General features: G+C 35.9%; 2 protein-coding genes across 2 annotated transcripts in view; one reads left to right on the forward strand and one right to left on the reverse strand.

Annotated features, from left to right (window-relative positions):
* The window catches only part of CYFIP1 (cytoplasmic FMR1 interacting protein 1), a 160,313-nt gene that overhangs the window by 112,516 nt on the left and 28,275 nt on the right, over positions 1–19,522 (forward strand). The gene's annotated exons all lie outside the window — the stretch shown is intronic.
* On the reverse strand, positions 10,107–15,028 carry LOC127553715 (fibronectin type III domain-containing protein 9-like). Its single transcript, XM_051984640.1, has 2 exons — positions 14,500–15,028; positions 10,107–11,014 (listed from the first exon to the last, which is right to left on the reverse strand). Exon 2 carries the CDS (start codon positions 10,983–10,985, stop codon positions 10,287–10,289), a length of 699 nt encoding a protein of 232 aa, XP_051840600.1. The 5' UTR covers positions 10,986–11,014; positions 14,500–15,028; the 3' UTR covers positions 10,107–10,286.

The raw sequence follows: 19,522 nt of genomic DNA on the forward strand, positions 1-19,522 counted from the left end.
GTTATGAAGGGATTTGAATACCAATAGAGCATTCTGTATTTGATCCTGGAGCCACTGGAGTTTATTTACTAAATGGGAGGGTGAGGTATGTGACATGATTGGATCTGCCCTTTAGGAAAATTACTTTAGTGGATGAATGGAAAATGGGTTAGAGTGGGAAGAGATTTGACACAGATAGATCTACCATCAGGTCTTTGCAAAAGTTCACTTGTGAGATGTTGGTAGAATGGTGGAGGTAACAGAGGAAAGAAAGGGACATATTGGAGAAATGTGAAAGTGAAATGGACAGACCTTGGAACATATTGGACTTTGGAGTATGGATGGCGAAAGATTGAGAAATCTAGGATGACCCCTAGATTGAGAGCCTGGAAGACTGGAAGGATGGTGTTGCCTTCTATAATAATAGAAAATGGGAGGCAAGGATAACTGGAGGTCATCCCCCTTTTCAGGGGAAAAGATAATGAGTTAGTTCTATTTAATAAATAGATATTTTAGATATATAGATATTTTACTTAATAAATTTAATATGCCTATTGGACATATAATTTGAGATGAGAGATTGAAGGTCAAAAAAGAGAAGACGACAGGAAAGGTAGATTTAAGAATCATCCATACAGAGATGCTTAATTAAATCTATAAGAGCTAATAAAATTGCCAAGTGAAGTATTATAGAGCAAAGCTTCTTAAACGATGGGTCGCTATCTCATATGGTTCAGTGTAACTGAATGTGGGAGTTGAGAAAAATTTGGTAATAGTAAAAGGTATCACATATTCTGCCAGGATTTAATTCTTTATGTAAAAATAAGTATATCCATTTCTTTAGTATGCAAATTTGCTTTCATCTTTAATAAATGGCAAAATTATGTGAAAGGCATGTTAATCATAGGCAGTGAGGAAGAGAAGAGTGAGCTTATGGCAAATGGTCTCAATTTTTTCAGTAAAATGTGAAACAAGATTCTTAGCTGAGAGAGTAGAGAGAAGGAAAACCATAGGAAGTTTGAGGAGTGATGAAAAGATTTAAAAAAGCCACTGTGGAGAGTGGAATAATAAATTGATGGGGAGATATAATAATTACCTAGCAGCAGAAGACCTAGATTAATTATGTAGCATAAATTTATAGTGGACTCAGAACATTTATGTCATTTTTCTCCATCTTCCTTCAGGAATACATCTATAGAAGTCAAGATGACAAATGATGGAAGTAATCCAAATTGACTTTTGGTCGGGTACAATCAATGATAAAGGAGATAAGGATTCAAGAGAAGAGGACAGTGTAGCATTGAATTGTTCCCCAAAGGGTCAAGATGGGTAGAAGAAAGAAAGGGGGGTAGTGAGGAGTAATAGCCAGGGAGAGAATTAAGGAATCAAGTTACCAGATGTCCTGATTTAGATGAAGAGAAGGATTTTGTAAGGGAAAGCAGAAGGAGAGGTGAAAAAGTAATACATTTTGATTGGATAAAAGAATTTCTTTCTTTCTTTTTTTCTTTTTATTTATCTATTTATTTTAAACTTAAATACAAAATAGGAAAAGAGAAAAATTGCTATTTGCCTAGCAGAGCATGAGAGGATTCAAAATATGAAGCAATAAATTTTCATTTCAAGAAAGCCTATATAATAAATGTTGTATTCAGAATTGTCTGTCTTTTCGTTGCTTCCTTGTAGGTTTTCTATTCTCTGCTGTGCACTTTTTACTTTATTCTTTTTTTTCCTCTTCCTCTAAGAAGGCTACAATTAAGTGATATAGGAAGTTCAGAATTCTTAAAAAATAGAGATGGTATATTTCTGGGTGATGGCAAGATTAAGGGTATTGCCCATCTTTGGGTGTGATTAAGAGAGGATAGATTAGTAGCCCGTTGCTAGTGAGTAGGGTAAAGAACTGAGTGGTTAGGATATTTGAGAGAAAATTGGTATGTATATTGAAGTCCCTTAGTATCAGGGGCAGGAATTGAAGAGGAGAGAGAAATTATGAGCCATTGAGGAAGGAGAGAGAGTGACTTGGGGATTTCTGTAGATAACAGCTATGAAGATTTTGATTGAGTGATATCATGAACCCCAAAGGAAGAGAAGTTACTGAGTGATGGAGAGGGATGAGAATATTCCAACTCCCCTACACTGACCAGTGAGTTGAGGAGAAAGTGAAAGTGCAGCCAGTGCTTTAAAGGGTGGCCAAAGTGGTTATGTCATGGAAGGGAAGACAAGTTTCAATAAGAGCTAGTAGATGGAAGGAATAGAAGAGAAGATTTTAGACAAAGGAAAGTTTGTTGCCTATGGAACCTGCAGTCCAGAGGCTACAATGAAAGGGGTGGATAGAGTTAAGTTGAAACTTTGGGTAGAAGTGTTGAGGGAGATGGGAATGAGAAATCCATTCCCGGAGGGCATGGAATAGGGATGATAATCTACAGGAGTTCTGAATCACTGGGATTTGAAAGATGTGACCAGGTATGAGTATATATATTACTGCACCTCTTTTCTATATTCAAGGAACAGGCATAGAGTGGGTAGCTAATTGATGCAGTGGATAGAGCACCAGCCCTGAAGTCAGGAGGACTTAACACTTCCTAGCTCTGTGACCTTGGGCACATCACAACCCCAATTTCCTGGTCCTCCTCCCAATTCCTGAAGTCAGAGGGAGTATTGTTACTCTTTGCAGTGGAAATTCTTCACATCCCTGATGAGAGATTGAGCTGGCATTAAATAGTGGCAGGTGCCTCGTGGTGGCACAGATGGAATTGGTTGCTTAGGGACAGTTGGAAGAAGCTAGCCTGGCCCTTAGCATCCTTTCTTTGGGGGACACATTGACTTTTTCAGGGTCATGCAGCTAGCATGTATCTGGTACTGGATTTGAACTCAGGACTTTCAAGACTCCAAGCCTAATGCTCCATTCACTGTGCGATCTACTACTGTTAATGAATTTGGAGTTATAGCTTGCCATGCAGATATTATCCTATGTCTTAATTGCACAAAACCAAAGTTGGGGGTCAGAGTTTTGGAATATTTCCTGAATCTCCCTCCCATTTGGGTGTAGTCTATTTTTCTCCATCTCTCTCTGTTTAAACTCTGCATGATGGAGACTAGGTCCCCTATTTTTCTTCTCAAACCTTAAGCTCTTTTTTCTTCCTTTTATTGTGGGTTAAACTCAGTTAAACTTTTGTCTTCCAAAAGGGCAATCTTGATGCTATTTCAGACTCTCTGTTCTCCTACACCCAGATTGCTGCCAAATTCATTTAATTTTTTAGAACTCTCTTTATATCTGTTCTTCTGTTTTAATACCTCTTTCTGTGCAAAAAGGTAATTTCTAAAGCCATTGCATCTGCACTTTTGTCTTTCTGGGTTTTTTTCCCCTACTTTCTTGTTTCCTCTTTCAGTATTATTCCATGCCTTGTGTCATGATGGGATGTACAAAGTTAGGAGGAAAGAGCTTTAACCCTTAGGGAAAAGGAGTTAAGAAATGGGGTGTAGGAAATAATCCTGAATCTGAGAATATTTAACAATATTCTGTTAAATAGTAGTGAGGAGGGAAGATATTCCAGGTTTATAGCCAGTGAGAAGTTGGGGCCTTGGAAGATGAAATGTCTTGTGTGAGGAGCAGTAAGGAGAGCAGAACAGATAGAGGGAAGTACAGGGTAAGGAGAGATTGAAAACATAGGAAGGTTATAAAAGACTTTAAAAACTAAATAAAGATTTTCTTTTTGATTCTGGAGGTCATTAGAGAGCCAGTGGAGTTTGGTGATTGCCTGGGTGGCAGTGTTGTAGGAAGATCAGTTTGACAGCTAAGTGGAGGATGAACTGGAATGCAGAATCTTGAAGCAGAGACTGTATTTATGACCCTCACTAAAATCACCACGTTTACTGCCTTTAAATCTGATTACTTTTCTTAGCAACAATTAAGATATTCTCTTTCCCTATCAGTAATCATTGGAGTATTCTGTTCTTCATTTGGTCTCATTTAATTCATCTTCATGAAAAAGTGTTGCTTTCTTTCAGATCATGTGGTTAGAAATGAAAGAAAATTTATAGATCACATTGTCCAATTCCCTTATTTTATAGATGAGGAAATTGAGGTACAAACAAGTGAAATGAGCTGCCCATATTTACTTAGTATGTGGGCAACTGAGTGACCCAGTGCAGGATCTGGAGCCTTAAAAACCTGAACTCAAGATTTTGCTATATCTTTTCATTGCCTATCTTAGTATGAAACTCATAATAGTTTAACATGACCCTTCCTAGTTCCCATTTTAGTGACAAGCCCTCGAGCTGAACAGAATGCTGGCAACTCTGTTCTCAGTATATCTGCAGGATGATGGTTTCATTATATATTATGGTGGCTCATTGGAAGATTTTTCAGACCTGGAGTTAGATGACAATAAATATTCGCTGTGATTGCAGAAGGAAAATCCTTCTCTGTTCACATGTTGTCAGTGATTTTACCAACAATAACCTCCCCTCCTTCCCAACCATCTCCTATTCCTTCCATTTACCTAATCGTAATTAATGTTAAGTGGAAATACAGGGAAATTGAGGATTAAACTGTGATTTTTAGATGGGTGAGTCAGGTTGCCTAGGGCAATTGGAGAGAATTTTTGTTTGTTTGTTTTGAATTGTTTTGTTTTGTTTTTCAGTGGAGTATAATTTGCATGTTCCTTATATTCTAAGATGTGTGTTGTCAATTTCTTTCTCTGAGCCATTCATGCTTTCTGTTTTCTCATTCTCTTCTAATTAATCTCATAGAATCATAGAATGTGAGAACTGGAAAAATGTGATAGTTATGGATAGGAAACTGAGATCCAGAGACCTTGGTGAAGTGCCAAGACTTTGGTTTATTACATCATTGTCATCACCATCATTGTGTTGATCAATCATCAAAATTGTGTGTATGGTATTATATGTAGGCACTGTGTTAAGTATTTTACAAATGTGATTTCATTTGAACCTCCCAACAACTCTGGGAAGTATGTGCTGTTATAACCCAGCTTTTTTTAATCAAAGAAACTGAGATAAGCAGAGCTTAAGTGACTTGTCCAGGGTCACATACTGTTCAGATTTGAATTCATGTCTTCCTGACTCAGTTCCCTCCTATTCCCTTCCCAATTTAACCAGTTTCCACCATAGTCTTTCTACTCAACTAAGACTTAAAGTAACATCTCTATAAAATAGACAGAACTTTTGCAAATATTTTCCTGATTTTTTTCTTGTTGTTTTCATGCATTTGATTGTTTTATTTTATCCTTGTGATTCAATCCTGTATCTTCTTGCCAGCAACAACAGGACAGTCTGACACGTTTTGAACAACTGCATAACAGGATTTTCTATTTTGTGTTAACTGTCTTTTTGCTTTTGGTGATACACAGGATATTGGACTACAATGGGGGTATATCATATTCTTAAGGATAGCTAAAATGGCCACAAAAACATTCAGCTGTGAACCAAATTCATTAGTAGAAAGCAAGCATTACATTTAAATTGATTTCTTGGATCATTAAAAAGAGGTGATTTCTCTAAATGGATCGTGATTCAGTCTTAAGGGATAATCTCTTATTTCCAAGGGGAGTTCATTTCATTTGTTTCAATTTGCTGTTCTGCATGCTTGCTTATTTCAAGAGATTTGTGATTTCATTGTGTATTCCTCTTCCTCTAAGCTCAGTTATTACCCTTCCATTCTTTAGAAGATTGTTATATGTTGCTTTGTGGCATTAATTGGGTCTATCCTTAAAGTCCTTTGAACTTAGTGGAATTTGCAGCAGTTTATGTGCTTTACTGGAATAGCATTTGAGATCCCAAAGTTACTTCCATGTCATGGGGAAGAATCAGGGGGTGGATTTCATACAGGGATATTATTTCTTTTCTAAATGAAATCCCCTATTTGAGGCCAGGGTATGAATGCATTTGTTTAGTATATGAGGCACTGGACCCAATTCTCTAAAAATGTAAGCCAGATTTACCTGGTTTAACATGTGCAGCCACACAGAATGATGCTGGTTTACACAAAAGTCAAAAAGGATAAGCCTAACAAAAAAGTTTTATTGCCAGCTTGCTGATCTACACAACCATGAATAGAAATGAAATCTTGTGCATGTCTTTAATTCTTAAGATCATGTAATAAGAATATTAATTGAAGGAGCTTGAGGTGCTAAGTACAATGCTTAGCATGTAGCAAGTACTTAATAAGTGCTTCTGGACTGATTGTCACTCAGAACTGAATTACAGTATCTTGGATGTGGCCTGATTGGGTCAAGTATGATAGGATGATTGCCTCTTTAGTGTTAGATTCTATGCCCCTTGCGACTGTGTAAGATCATCTTATTTTTTGGAAGCATCACACACTTGACTCATCAAACTTGTAGTCTAAAAAAATCCAAGATCATTTTTGTATAAATTACTATGTCATAAATCCTTTCTCTATTCCTAGTTATGAAATTGATCATTTTAAGCTAAGTTAGGATTATTTTTATATTACAATTATTCCCATGAAAATTCATCTGGCATTTTTCTGTGCAAGAGTAAAATCCAGAGAAGAATCTTTCAAAGTCTCCCTCCAGTTGTCTGATTTTAAGCAGAAGGAAAACATCTTACAAATGAGGAGTCAAACTGAGTAAAGAAGAATTTAATCCTAACCAGAAGTTAGACAGCGTTACGTATTATATCTGTGGAAAGAGGGGTAATAATACACAAATTCTTTGTTATTATTACCTTTTGTCATAGGCAATTGGAAGTTCAGTAGTTAGATAAGTTTAGAGTCAGGAAGAGCTAAGTTCCAGTGCAGCTTCAGACACGTAGCTATACTCTAGTCATTAAAACTCCATCTTTCTGTTTTCTCAATTGTATAGTAGAAATAAGCCCACTTACAAGGTGGTTGTGAGGATCAAATGAAGTATTTATAAAGCACCCAGCATAGTGCCTGATACTCAGAAGGTGCTTAATAAATGGTTTCTTCCTTCCTATAACATATAACTTGCAGCTTGGTGCTTACTTTTATTGTGAAATATTATTAGAGATCCAACCAGGATCTCTTCCAATTTTACCGAAATACCTAATGGCAGACTACCAAACTCAGAAATAGGCTTAAAACAGTTCTCTCCATTGGATACTGAAGTCAGATTTGACTTGAAGTCCTAATTTCCCAATGACTAACCAATCTGAAAATTGTCAGAATGTCCCAGCGTCATACTTACTTGTAATTCTGCACTTTCATCATACCCATATCTTAAGGCTTCTTTCTTGTTTGGGCATTGCTGTAGGTATCAGATAATTGTGAGAAATGGACTTAGTCCAGTATGGTCTCCTTCTTTAGTTTCTGGAAGGTCTTCATGGGGCAATTGTGCTTTAACTATTTGATTTTCTGGGCAGCTAGATGGTGCAGTAGGTAAGAGTATTGGCCCAGAAGGCAGGAGGCCCAGAGCTCAAATCCAGCCTCAGACACTTAACACTTCCTAGCTGTGTGACCCTGGGCAAGCCACAACTCCAATTGCCTTGCAAACAAAAAAACAAAAAACAAACCAAAAACTGTCTTATTTTACAGAAGATGTGATTTTCTTGGTGAGGGTCAGTGGTTTCTAAGAGATTTCCTCTGAATTCTGAGTAGATACTTTAAATGATTAAAACTAAAGGAAAAGCATCCCAAACAATGTTTAATTGTGGTCTATGGCCACATCACTAAAAATTAAAACCTCTGAAGTAGCAAATCTGCTACAGAGAATCCAAGTAATCCTTCTGTAACTTTAAGATTTATATTTATTTAATACTCAAGCATTAGGGCATAAGGGCTAGAATTTGACATTGAGAAGCAATAGTGATTCGTACTTTAGAGTTTAAAATACTTTACATACATTCATTTTACCTTTATAATAATGCTTTTAGAATGGTGCCCTTATTATACCTACTTTACAGATGAGGAAGTTGAAGCCTCAGAGAAGATAATTAACTTGTCTAGAGTCATTTAGGTAGGAAGAATTTGTAGTGGCATCAAACCTAGTTTTTCTCATTCCAAATCCACAGTGCTATGTTTCCTCTCCTATTAAAATTCCGAGTACTTGAGAATGGAGATAATCTTGCATCTGTAACAATTTAAATAGAGCTGGCAATAACATCTAAATGAAAAATGTTTATAATTCAAATTTTCCTTTAAAAAAAATCAATATAGGGGATGACCCTTTGCAGGTGTCCTATTATTCAAAATGAACTTTTTCCCAATCAAAAGTCTTCATTTTTGTACTTCATGCAGATATTAGGCAATAGGAGGATTTAACTGAATTGTTAGGAAGAAAATTATAAATGCCAATAATGGGAGCAGAGGACTTATATTTTTGAATGCCAGTAGCCTTCATATATTTCTAGTTGGTAGACATGTAACAAGACTCCTGCCATATCACAATTGCCAGGGTTTAAAGAAAGTGGTACTTTCTTCCCCATGGATGTCACTCTTCAAGAGAAGCATTTGCATTTTCTTTGATTTTTTAAAATAGGTTTGAGGATGTCCTCAAATTGCAAAGTAGTCAAAACTTGTATCTGCCACCTATTTTTTTCATGTATTTTTTCTCCTATTAAAGCCCTTCTTAACTCTTTAAACTCATCTGCAGTTTGAGGAGAATTCTGGTACAAAAAGTCAGTGTGGTATAGTGGGTAGAAAGATCATCACAGAGCCAGAAAGTCCTGCCTCTGATCTAAATTGGGGAAGGTACTGTAATTTTTCAGTGTTACAGGCATCTCTTTAGATTTTAAATTGATTTTTTTGTCCTTTTGGATCTGATTTTTCTCATACAGCATGATAAATATGGAAATAGGTTTAGAAGAACTGCGCATACTTAATCTACATTGGATTATGTGCTGTATAGGGGAGACAGGTGGAGGAAAAGAAGGGAGAAAAATTTGGAACATAAGGTTTTGCAAAAATGAATGTTGAAAGCCATTTCTGCATGTATTTTGAAAATAAAAAGCTATTAAAAAATTTAAAAATAAATAAATCACTATGAACAACAAGAACAAGAAGATTTTAAATGGAAAAACAACTGCCGATATCCATTGGTAGGTAAAAGGAGTTTGTTCACAATAAAATCATAGATTCAGAAAAAATTTTATACGTAGAATATATGTCATATGTATATAGTATTTTGTTTACATATTCAGTTTCAAAATTTCAGTATTAGCAATGTCAGTTTTTTAAAGTTTTTAATAAAGTCAGTGTTTTCATTTATATGATTTGAAATTAAATTCTTGTACCTTGGTCTTGAATTATGTCTCACCACTCCAGCTGGATTGGATTATAAGCCTCTTGAAGTCAAGGACTATGCTTTAAACTTTTCTGTACCCAGCACAACAGTTCCTGGCACATAATAAGTGCTTAATAAAGCCTTCCTTCTTTCCTTCCTCCCTCCTTCTCTCTTCCCGTTCATTTATCATTTTTTCCTCTCTTTTTCCCTCCTTCTGTTCTCTTTTGTTTGAATGGTAGTAATACTCTCATTAAAGTCCTATCTACTAGTGCCTGTTTCTGGCATGAAGATATGACCCTGGGTTTACAGAGGTTATCCCAATAGAGTATAAAGGCCAGCTTTGAGTGTGGACCCCTGATGGACCTGCTGTTATGGTTGAATCATGGTATCAGGTTGTTGGCAGACACAGGGAACGCTGATACCAGTTTTATCTCATACCTACATAATTATGTAGAAGCTCTCCACACAACTAGTTGGTTTTTTTCTTGAGGAATATACCTCTGATTCTTCTTACTCCCATTACCATCCATATTTTTTAAATTTATTCTTTAAAACAGTATACTAGCCTTTGCTAATCAAAAAGCTCTTTTGTATTCTCCCTTATACACATAACTGAATTAAGCAAACTCTTACTTTAAGAACTAATATTTTTTTCTTAAACTGTACAGGTCAAGGAAGTGTAGGCTGCAAAGAAAAATAAATGGAAGAATGTAACCAACTAGAAGTCATATATGGCACAGAATTTAAAGTACTTCATTTTTCAGTGGTTCTTACAAGAATTTATTTTATAGCTTCCTACTAAGAATCTTAATAGTATTTTTACTTTTAAAGTAGTTAAGGAAAGATTTTATCTAAAGAAACTGGAGCACAGGCTTAGGTCCCAAACACACTCACAACACAGAGTCGGATTTATTAAATATATTTATATTGTATGCACTTTTTATGTCTTCCCCCCAAGTAAGTTCACTGCAAGTAGGAATGGTTTTGTTCTTCATCTCTGTGTTTCCAGTGCCTTACACAGAGCTGGCACTTAAATACTTGTGGATGATTTGGCGGTTGATTGAGGCTCTTGAACTCCTGTGCCTACAAAATCATCCCCTCTCCTAGCTGAGGAACATGGGGTGTCTGGCCTGCCACTGACAACAGCTGTTGGTGGTTACATTTCAGCAGAGGAGGTTCCAGAGGAGTTGAGAGATTTTCTTTTATTGTTTCAAGCTGGACTTCATCAGCCTGTTGGTCTTCAAGGTTTGGAACCAGCGGCTGGCTGGACTTCTCCAGGTCGCCCTGCTCCCTGCCACCGTGATTTCTGCAGCCTTCTCTCCTATTTGATGGCGGCATTCCATTTAGATCTCTGTTCTGTTCTTGCCTCTTACGGCACCATATGTTCAGGCACCCATAGAGCAGAATGCCGGCGATGATGAGGAGCAGAACGCTGCTAATTAGCCAGATCCCCAAGGCCAGGTCCTTCTTTCTGTTGCTCACGGAGGACAGATCTTGTTCCTTTGTCTGAAAAATTCTGCACTGGTCACTGGATGGCTTTGCTGATTGGCAGGTTACACAAAGAATGTACTTGGTCAGGGGAGTTAGATTTTCAATTACAAAAGAGGACTGGCTGGCAGGGACCCTCTCTTCCCTCTGAAAGCTCTTCCTTGAGTATCCAGACAGCAGGCTGTCCCAATTGGGGCGGTACATGATACTGTAGAAGCTGTCAGCACAGCTGGCCACAGTTGGCCACATCACCATGGCAGTGCTTGCAGTTACATTTTGCACGATGATTCCCATTTTGATGCTGCTTGAGGAAAAAGTTCTGCCTTTAAAAACAAACGGAACTTTTTTCAGTGTAGTGCAGAAATCATTCTTGGGAAAGTGCTAAGTGAGCCCCAGGAAAGAGAAATGTAGAATTTGAAAAGAATTTGTTAAGTAATAGCTCCATGTAGTTGTGTAGCCATTTATTAAGCACTTATTTTGTGAAAGATTGTGACAAGGACTATTGATAAGAACTTGAGAGCAATGGATTAATAGAATGAAGAGGCAAAGATGTTTGTTTAGTGTTCGTATTTATATTTCCAGTGTCTAGCCCAGTGCCTGGCAAACTGTAGGCATTTAATGACTATTTGTCACTTGGGCAGAGTATTGGCTCTCAAATTGGAAACCTTGGGGGTCAAAATTTCCTTGCAAAGCAAATTGTTACCTTGTTGACATTGGGACCTCATTTACTAGACCTGGAAAGTAAAAGGGCTAGACTAGATCATCTCCAAAGTCCCTTTCAGCTCTAGATGTATGATCCTATGAACTTTAGAAAAACTCTACTTGGTTAATTTAATGAAAGACCTTTTTTTTTAAATCCCATGGCCTTTTTTGAATCTTCATTTTAGAATTCCCACAACTCCCTTCTCTCCATTTGCTCAACTCAAAATAAGCCAGCAGAGCATTAGTGAATAAGAATTCTTTAGTTGTTAGATCTTTTTTAGTATCCTTGATAGAGGCATTTTTCCTAATCAAAATAAAGGAAGACATCTGCTAAATGTTTTACATTATGGGCATCAAATGATGCTTCTTGGTTAAAACATAAAATTGTAACAGGTACCTGTTTCCATAAGAAGAATAGATGTATAAGTAACAAAAATACTTTGTTCATTTTATTTATACCTCCCCAGGTGAAGGCAAGAGAAAACTATATTTTTAATACTTAATTTGATCATTCAAATTGTGACTTATTCTTGGTGTCTATTTCCTCCTGTTGCTGTCTCACTAGGGCTGAGGACAAAGTGAAAATAAAGGCTAGAGAGGTTGAGAAAAGAGGGATATGTCTTAAAGGCATTTTTTATCAGTATAGGAACCAGATTTTGATTAAAAACATTTTTTTTGTATCAATTGTACTTCTTGAACATAATTAAGACTCTACTATGTCGACAATAGAATATCCTAATTTGGAGAACATTCAGAGTCATTTTAAAATTCACATAAAGCTCATTCCAATTTACTTTTTGAGTCATTGAGCACAGGTATAAATATATTGGGATATATATTTTATGTTAGTGATTCTTTATGTTAATGTGATTATAGATTTTTGGACATACTGACAGACAGTAACCTAATAGATATAGTATATATATTTGAGTTGTCTGGCTTGATTAATGTTTTAACGCCAGAATGGCAATATAGATTCACCCCAGTATCTACATAATTGGATCATTTTTATCTTGAAGGCTAAATTCTTCATCTTTTCTTCAGATGCATCCAATTTTTTTTTTTGGGGGGGAGCTAATTTTTTTAGCTTTTTGCTGGTCTTTGTCAATAATTATTTTGAGTTAGTAATTGCTTATATCTAAGCTCAGTGAGTGATTGTTAAGTTTTTTGATATTTTTGTTGTTGTTATTTTTATGGGAAGAAGTAAGTGAAAATGGTAAAATAAATTTTTGAAAATTTTGGCTGTTATTAAAATGAGTGACCATTAAGGAAGACATCCCTTTAAAAAAACTTTCCCAAGATAGTATTCCCATTTCTTTTTCCTTTTAAAGGGAACCCACAATATTTAGGTTTCTGTTTTTCTACATAAAAAGTATCTCATTGTTATAGTTGATAAAACATTCAAATTTAAATGTATGTATTTAGAAAATAAATATTATTATGTAGGTATATTTTCTATATGGTTTTCCAGCAGTGAAAGGTAGCAAATGAAGATGATAGAATTTCTTAATGTCAAAGGATAAGGAATATTTTTATATGAAATATGAAATTTCAGATGTGGCAGCAATCTATTATTAAAGTCTTCAGTAATGATATTTAGTTAATGCTTTGATTGGACTTACAATTAGAAGATTACAAAACCCTCCATTCTTTTAGTATGTGCTTCTGGTGATAAGAACATTGTGGACAAAATATATTTATTTCATGGTATATGATAGTTTACTAGACAGTTTTTTCAAACTTTACCTTGTAAAATTTTAACATTTTTAGTTCACTGTTTATTCCACTGGGTATGTATGAACTATGTTTACAATACAAATATACTTTATACATTCTTTTTTAAAGATAGATTTTAAATTGTACTCTTGCACACAATATATCCAATTGAACATTATAAGACAAATTAAATACATCTCCACTCAATCTTGGTCCTTCACTCTAAAAATTAAAAGGTAGCCAGATTTAGGGAGAAGGATGGAGGAGAAAAGAATTAACAAACTAAGGTATTATAAAAGGATAAGTTCCAATTTCTGTTAAGTTTTTTAAAATATTATTATTATTATGCAGACTTGTAGTATTTGGCAAAAAAGATTTATATATATAATTCAAGGATTCTTAAACTTTTTGTGTGTCAGAATTCTTCTGGAAGTCTAGGATCCTCCCAGAATTCCTTTGGTTAACCCGCAGGGAAGGAAAGGAAGAAGAGACCTGATAAGACTTTTTTAGTCAGGGTAATTAAATGGGCCAACACAACAAAGGGCCCCTCCAGGAGACTGATAAGAGACTTAAATGCTTGTTCTGACTACAGTCCTCTTCTCTGTTTGAAAGTTTGCCTCCATGATATCGATTGAGCACCTGCTATAGTGCTATTTGTACTCCCTAGCATGTAGATAACAGCTAATGTATAAACTGACCATGCTGTGGGAGAAAAATAATTGCCTTTCCATAAAAGGGCCTATGGACCCTTTTTCAGACTGGTGTTTTTAATCATAAAATAAGAATAAACCAATAGTTAAGGAAATAAAGATGTATTTTTCCCTCATCCAACTTTATATACCCCCTAAAATCTATCCAAGGATAGGATCCCAGGTTCAGAATATCTGCTTTAGCCTGTCAAACTAATGTACTGGATACACATTTTAAAATTTCCCCAAAAAATTCAGTTTTATTCAGGATTTAAAATTTCTTTGAATTTGAGTTTGTGTGTTTTAGTTGGAATAAGAAGGAATTGAAAAACAAGGAATTAAGTATTCAATAATAGTAATTTAAATGGGGGGGGAGGGAGGGAGAGAGAGAGAGAGAGAGGGAGAGAGAGAGAGAGAGAGAGAGAGAGAGAGAGAGAGAGAGAGAGAGAGAGAGAGAGAGAGAGAGAGAGATTGATTGAGATTTGATGTATGGAAGGACCTTTATAAGAACCAAGATTATCTATTACTTTTATTCCAAAACTTGGGTTCAAAGAATCATAGAATTTGAAAAAAGTTTTTAAATAATTAAAACTTATGTCATTTGGGAAAATGATTTGTGGAAAGTTATTTTAATTGCTAGTTCTTTAAATAAGTATGTTCAAAAGACCATCTAGAGATATGAATAAAATAGCAGTACTTACCTTAAAAGGATCCAGTGCTTTTGGAAAAGACTTTTTTCAGCGTTTGATTTTTTTTGAAAGGGGAGCAAAGACTAGCTTTTCTGTGTCCCTGCTGCCAGGGAAGGTTCTTTCTTGCAGACTTACATTCCCATCATCATCTCACTAGCCTCTGGAGCTTGAGTTCTTGTTGCCCGATTCATTTTTTTTCCTTCCAGAGATGCCAGGCAACACTGTATCTCTGTCCTTACTTGTATTAATCTGTAAGCTTGTAGTTCCTGAGTAGTCTAGTTGCTTCACTCATCGCGAGATACACTCCCCTCTCACCACCACCAAGAAATGCTGGCATTCTCTGGCTGCCCCTAGGACAGCTCTCTTCTTCCCTGAGCATCCCATCACATTGTATAGTTTAGTGATACTCCAAATGAAAAACATTAGCATTTCAGTGACATCAGCAGGGGAAGGAGTAATTGGGAGGTGGGGGGGAGAAGGGAGAAGAGAGGAGGAAGGGAGAGAGAAAGGGAGGAAAGAGGGAGAAAAAAGGGGGGTAGGGAGAGAGAGAGGGAAAGGAAGGGAGGGAAAGATTGTGTGTGTGTGTGTGTGTGTGTGTGTGTGTGTATGTGTGTAGAAGGGAGTGGGAATAGGGAGGGCTGGCAAGAGGGTTTGGATTAAGTAAGACTTTTATTTTTTAAAGGGACCAGTTTCTTGATGAAGCCAGCCTAAGCTTTCATGGAACAGGTTTCAACTCTTAACTATCAATTTGCAGCATTTAGGATTTGATAATTCTTTCTCACAGTTTGAGCCAGCATAATTGGTTAGGCTGTTCGTAGGGAATATGAATATACATATTTATATGTAATAATTTTTAAAAGCCAAGAGCATTATGCCAAATAAATTGTAATATTAAAGAAGAAAAGCGTATTCAGAGCTAAAAACTTTACCATTTAAGAGCATAGTTAACACAAGCTATATTTAATTTTGTTTTCAATAGAGTTCTATTGCATTAATTAATATGGCATATAGTAGAAATGATTTTTAAAAGAAAGGAAGGAAGAAAAGAAATTTTAGATTTCTAATGAGTGGGAAAAACAGGACTAATATCTGTAAGAACAAAATGAATAAAACTAAAAAACACGTGAAACCATCTTGAAAGATTACTCTATATCATGTTGGAGTGGTTTTATATCCATTAGAGAGAAAAGCAAATCCTTTTTACATGTTTAGTATTGATAAGAAATACTCGCCCAGATATACTTTCCAATCCTTTATACATTAGAATCAGTCAGTAACTATTAAGTTCCTACTACGTGTGAGGTACTATGCTCTGCAGTGATTTGTAACTGAGATACATCTAAGGAAAAAATAAGTCCATTCTCTTGTAAAAAAAAAACTTCACTTAGTTCTTACTGACAAGCAAATCATGTATCCTTTATAGACTCTTCCTCCATCTTCATCCCACCTCTCCTCCTGCATGTTAAGTCATTTTGCTCAAAATATGCTACTTAAAAAAACCCAATACTATGTTTTGTATTTGGTTTAGTGTCCAGTAATTTAGTGTAGCTTTTGTGATCTGGTCCAAATCTCTGATCCTGACAGTGAAACTTTGTTTTAAGAATGGCATTATTGATGAATGTGAATTGTGCTTTCATAATTTTTTCATTCAAGTAATTTTACTATTGTTCCTTTTTTCCTTCTCTACTCCCATCTTCCCTTTTTGAAAGTGCCTCATTCCTTATCAGTTCTGTCTTCCAATTCCATTAGAAAATTAAAATGTTTAGGGGTAGCTAGATGGTACAGTGGCTAGAGCACTAGCCCTGAACCTGGGTTCAAATCTAGTCTCAGACACTTAACACTTCCTAGGTATTTGTGTTGCCAGTTTCCACAGTCTAGTATTTAAAGTGTAGCTCTGTCACCAGGTACATAACAAAGTCCTCCTTGCAGATTAAATTGTATTTCTGTGAACAGCAAAGCATCCTGAGGTATTCTTGTTGGATATATTTTCTAGAATCAAAACTCCCCTGAGTCCTCTCTTGTCTAGGCTAAACATTCTAGCTTCTTCAGCTGAACCTCATCTGAAATGAACCTGCTATTTTCCCACTCCTCCACCTTCCCCCACCACTGCTCTCTTCAGTGTCCTTATTAAACTGTGACTTCCAGAACTGAATATAGTACCCTAGATGTGGGCCGATCAGGATGGATTTCAAGGGATTATGATTTTTTTTATTCCTGAAAGCTGTGCCTTTTTCTGCACCCCCCTCCATCCACTAAAATCACCAGTCCTTTTTCAGGCCAACAGATACTTAATAATGTCCCCCATATCTAAAATTTATGGTTGATTTCTTTGAACCAAAGAATAAGATAACATTTGTGTCTATTGAGTTTCACTTTATTAGATTTACCTTGAATGTTTTAGTCTGACAAGGTTTTTTGGTTTACTGCTCCTGTCATCTAGTGTCAGCTTTTATCCCAACTTTGTATCATTTTGCAAATTTGAAAATAAATCTAACTAGTTTTTATTTTACAGTACTTTATACTGTGTAAAACATTCTTACATTCATTCTCTAAATACCAGTCCTGGAATTTCAATCTCCTTGTGGCTGTGAAATGTCACATTCTGCAGCAGATACATTAGTCACTGGCATTGCCATCCAAGTATAGCATAGGAGCTCTTTTTTTCCCCTCTCTCTCCTTTCCTTTCCCCTCTCCCCCCATAGTTGGTATAATGGAAGGACTTAGGTTTAGGAAGTTTTAGTCACACAAATAATAATTATGAGACTACAGACCAAGTCAGTTAACCCAAGTCTCCCTATACAACAGGGATGTTATTTTAACTACCTCCCAAGATTGTTGGGGAAAGGATTTTATATCCTTTAAATCACTGTATAGTTGTATTTGTTGAATATATCTACAGTATAGAAATGAGATTTTTTTTCATCCAAAGTACTGACCCTGTTTAAGGTTTAAGAATGTTTAAGAACATTGAATAAGTGGTTCTGTAAGGTATCATTCATGTGAGCACAAATAATGTAGCTGTAAGAAAGCACAGTCAAACGCTTATTATTAGTTAAAAGAATTATTATTTTCCTCATTAACACTCATCAAAAGCAACAGATTTAGGAAGCAAAGGCAGCTTTAAGCAATGAGTAGTTAGTTAAGAAACTAGCATCTGAGAATAAATTTCGGATTTCTGAATCATAGTTTAAAATACAGGAATAATAGGTATCTAGCCAGGAGGAGAGCTCTAGTAGAGTTTATTTGTCTTGTGCCCTGTAAATCTCAACGAAAGGGCTTTTTTTAGTTGAGTGCCATAGAAAATAAAATTTATTTTAGTTATTCAGATATCTGCTGAACTCTCTCTTTGCCATAAATGGATCAACTAATGATTTGTAGTCTTGACTTATTATTTCAGAAGGTAAAGGAAACAACAAAGGGGATTTCTCTTCTGAATCAGATCCTTATGACAAACCAGGTTGTTGTAATACCAGTGGGGACCTAGTAAATCCTTCCTTTTAGAATTTGTATGAAAAAGGAGAGGAAAACAAGAACTTAGTCTAAGACTTTATTTCAGAGAATTTCAAGAAGGGACAGGTAGGATCACAAGAAGTAGAGTTCTACTGGGAGATGAATATAAACTGCTTGTGTTTTTGTTTTTCTTCCCGGGTTATTTATACCTTCGAAATTCAATTCTCCCTGTGCATCAAGAAAACTGTTCGGTTCTGCACACATATATTGTATCCAGGATATACTGTAACCTATTCAACATGTAAAGGATTGCTTGCCATCTGGGGGAGGGGGTGGAGGGAGGGAGGGGAAAAATCGGAACAGAGGGGGAAAATGCAAAGGATAATGTTGTAAAAAATTACCCTGGCATGAGTTCTATCAATAAAAAGTTATTTAAAAAAAAAAAGAAGAAGTAGAGTTCTACAGGGAAACAGTTGCTGTGAGGAGGAAGAAAGAGAGTCTAAAAAGACTGGTGGTGATGAATTAGGTAATTAGCCAACTCTGATTTTTAAAAGACAGGTACAGAAGATGGAAGCAAAGAAGGTAACAGGATAAATATAAAAGCATGGCGTGGTTTTCTAAGATTTTAAGGCATATGGCTTTTCAGGGATACAAATTCCCTGTTCCTCCCCATTACTCATCTTCTGTGACTATGTTAAACTTTCTTTACCATCTGAACTCGACTTTGACTTCTAACTCAAACAAGATAAAAGCTTGGGCACATAGTGGGTGCTTTAAAATGCATATTCTCTGAGGAAACCAAATTTTCATTCTTTGCAGATGATTTGATGTTATACTTAGAGAATCCTAGAGAATCAACTAAAAAACTACTAGAAACAATTCACAACTTTAGCAAAGTTGCAGGATACAAAATAAATCCACATAAATCATCAGCATTTTTATGTTACCAACAAAGTGCAGCAGCAAGAGCTACAAAGAGAAATTTCATTTAAAATAACTGTAGATAACATAAAATATTTGGGAGTCTACCTGCCAAGGCAAAGTCAGGAACTATATGAACACAATTACAAAACACTTTCCACACACACACACACACACACACACACAAATGCATGTTCTCTTTCCTTCCCTTATGAAAAAATTCTGTGTTATTATTAAAGGGTTAATTGATGAATATCTAGAGAAGGAAGCAGTGATCACAGAGCCAATCTTATTTCCTTTATGGACAGTCCCTAGAGTTAGATCAAAGAAAATGTTATAAATATAATTTCTTTGGATTTTAATAAACTATTTGACAAAATCTCTTGTACTATTCTTTTTTTTTTTTTTTTTTTTTTTTTTTTTTTTTTTTGGTGGGGAGGGAGAGGTTGAGGGGAGGCAGTCAAGGTTAAGTAACTTGCCCAGGATCATACAACTAGTGTGTTTTGGATTTGAGTTCAGGTCTTCCCGATTCCAGCACAGTGTTCTATCTACTGTGCTACTTAGCTCTTGTACTGTTCATTTTGAAAAGATGGAGAAGCAGTCAGTTAGACAGTGGTACAGATAGATGAATTTGCAACTGGTCAAGTAGGAAACTCGCCTTCCT

This window comes from Antechinus flavipes, chromosome 3 (assembly GCF_016432865.1).
Source record: "Antechinus flavipes isolate AdamAnt ecotype Samford, QLD, Australia chromosome 3, AdamAnt_v2, whole genome shotgun sequence".
Taxonomy (NCBI): Eukaryota; Metazoa; Chordata; class Mammalia; order Dasyuromorphia; family Dasyuridae; genus Antechinus; species Antechinus flavipes.